Source organism: Pituophis catenifer, unplaced genomic scaffold, assembly GCF_029215685.1.
Source record: "Pituophis catenifer annectens isolate HBS135680 unplaced genomic scaffold, rPitCat1.0.hap2 SCAF_1, whole genome shotgun sequence".
Classification (NCBI taxonomy): domain Eukaryota; kingdom Metazoa; phylum Chordata; class Lepidosauria; order Squamata; family Colubridae; genus Pituophis; species Pituophis catenifer.
This window is the reverse complement of record NW_027256881.1, coordinates 349,875,007-349,877,589: the sequence shown is the minus strand read 5'-3', so window position 1 is coordinate 349,877,589 and position 2,583 is coordinate 349,875,007. Positions and strand designations below refer to the sequence as shown.

Genomic DNA, 2,583 nt, shown 5'->3' with positions numbered 1-2,583 from the left:
CAAAATCAAAGTTTCATTTTTATCCACCTCAACCACAAAGTTCAGAAGTGGTCTCCATGTGGAAACAAAGGATATTTATATTCTTTCCTTTAAACAAAACGATCAATTTTGCCACTTCTGCCAACTCCATCAGCTTCTGTAGCCATTTGTCCATAAGCGTCCTTCCATTTTTGTGCGTATAACAGTTTTGCTGCTGTCAACATATATAAGATCAAAATTTTTCTCCAAGTCTTTTTCCATTAAACCCAAAGGAAAAGTTTCTGGTTTCATTTTTATTTTTATTTTAATAATATTCTGTATTATAGTATGAATCTTACTCTAAAATTTCTTAACACATGTCCATTATAAAAGGTAAGAAGTTCCATCTTTCCTTTATAAATTCATTTGAAATGCCTTTATGCATTCTGCATAACTTATCCAGTGTTAAATGCCAGCGATACATGATCTTATAAAATTTTTGTTTTTAATTACAGTTTAGTGTAAATTTTAAACCTTTCATCCACATATTTTCCTATTGTTCAAGCATCACATTATATCCAAAATTCCTTACCCAGAGAATCATACAACGTTTTACATGGTCACATTCCAAATTCAAGTTCAATAACATTTTATAAATCTTAGCAATAATATGCTCATCACTACCACACAGTAAGATTTTCAATTCATTCATAGCAAAATCAAACCCACAACTCTTTTTTTAAAATTTAAACCATTCTTTCAGTTCTTGATATGTAAACCAATGGCAAACATAACTTTCTAATTCAAGTTCTTCCCTCAACTTTAATGTATCTTCACCAGAGTTGAAAGATAATATTTTACCATACGTCCAGCTGTCTGCCTTCGCCACCATTTATTTTCTTAAAAAAGCTTCTTGTGGGGACACCCAAAGAGGCAACTTTGTATAGAACCTTGTTTTATATTTATTCCAAACTCTTAGTATGGCACGTCTAGCAAAATGATTACTAAAATCAACATTCTATGCCACCCAGAGTCCCTTGGGAGTGGGGCGGAATAGAAATGCGACAAAATAAATAAATGAATAAATAAACATTAACTTTAACTTTATCATACCATAAATAACCGTGCCATCCAAACCTTAATTCGTGGCCCTCTTATTCTGGAGGTTCATCAAGTCTTTTAATCAGGCCAGACAACATCCCTCAAAATACAATTTCAGATCTGGTAAACCCAACGCCCACTTTTTCCTAAGCATCTTGCAGTAGTTTCTAATTCTTGGTTTTTTCCTGTTCCATATAAACTTAGAAATATCTGAAATAATAAACACATCTTTAATAACAAGGGCTTTGGAACTCACTAAGGAGACTTTGAAAACACAAAAAAGAAAAAACTGACCACCAGAATATTGTAAGCAGTTGAAGAACTTCATAAGGAATTCTTTTATGGACAAATTCCTCCTTTCTGTCATCATTTATTAGAAATCTTATCACATTCTAAACATGCCACAAAGAGAAATATAAATGAGGCTAATCCTTGCATTAGTTAGATACTCTTGTTTCTTACTATATTTTCTCTGCAATTCAAATCTGGCCTCAGCAGAATAATGTAGCATTTGGGGAAAAAGATACAAGCCAAGAGAGCAGCTCCAGAGGCCAAAATGGAGAAGATCTCCACAGCCACCATGGACTTTCCTTTGGTGCTCAAGTAGGTGGGGAGGAAGGAGATCCAAACACCGCAAAAGACCAGCATGCTAAAAGTAATGAACTTGGCTTCATTAAAACTATCAGGCAATTTCCTAGCTAGAAAGGCCACTGTGAAACTGACTAGGGCCAAAAGTCCTAGGTAAGAAAGGACACCGTAAAACATTATAGTTGAGCCTTGCTTACATTCCAAGATGGTCTCTCCAAACAAGGAGTGGAAATCCAAGTTAAGAAATGGGGGAGAGGTTCCCAGCCAGGTGGCACAAAGGACTGCTTGGATCAGGGGACAGGCTATGACAATGGAGTTGGTCAGTGGTTTTCCTAAGAGTTTCCTTGTCTTGTTCCCTGGTTTGGTAGCCATGAAGGCAAGAACTACCATGACAGTTTTTGCTAACACAGAGGAAACTGCAAGGGCAAAGAGAATGGCAAAGGCAGATTGTTGGAAGAGACAGGTGAGCTTCCCAGGTCGTCCAATGAAGAGGAAGGAACAGAGGAAGCAGAGCAGGAGGGAGACCAGGAGAATATAAGTGAGATCTCGGTTGTTGGCCTTGACAATCGGTGTGTCATGATGTTTATAGAAAACCACTAGGACTGCAGAAGTGATCACAGAGTGGAAAAGAGCAAGAAAAACTAAAATGTATCCCAGGGTGTCCTGATAGGAAAGGAAGTGGATCTTCTTGGCAATGCAGTGGTTCTTGACCTTGTTGGGATATTGGTCTTCTGGGCAGGGGTCACAGCAAGCTGCATCTGAAATCAAAAGTCTTTGTCTAAGGATTTCTTGAGCAACTACCATACACATTTTCCCTCCTGCAAAAGTGATACGTTGTACTGGAAATGGCTGTATGTTCTACCTTGGCTTTCTAGACTATTGAATGGACCCCGAGTCATGCTTCTCGCCTCCATCTCTGACACTTGAGATGTACAC

General features: G+C 37.7%; 1 protein-coding gene across 1 annotated transcript; it reads right to left on the bottom strand.

The window, feature by feature from the left end:
- Positions 1 to 1,542: 1,542 nt before the first annotated feature.
- On the bottom strand, positions 1,543 to 2,349 carry LOC139308396 (vomeronasal type-2 receptor 26-like; the record flags this gene model as incomplete). Its single annotated transcript, XM_070931916.1, has 1 exon — positions 1,543 to 2,349. A coding segment is annotated over one exon (807 nt), but the record flags the coding sequence as incomplete, so codon positions are not given.
- Positions 2,350 to 2,583: the final 234 nt, after the last annotated feature.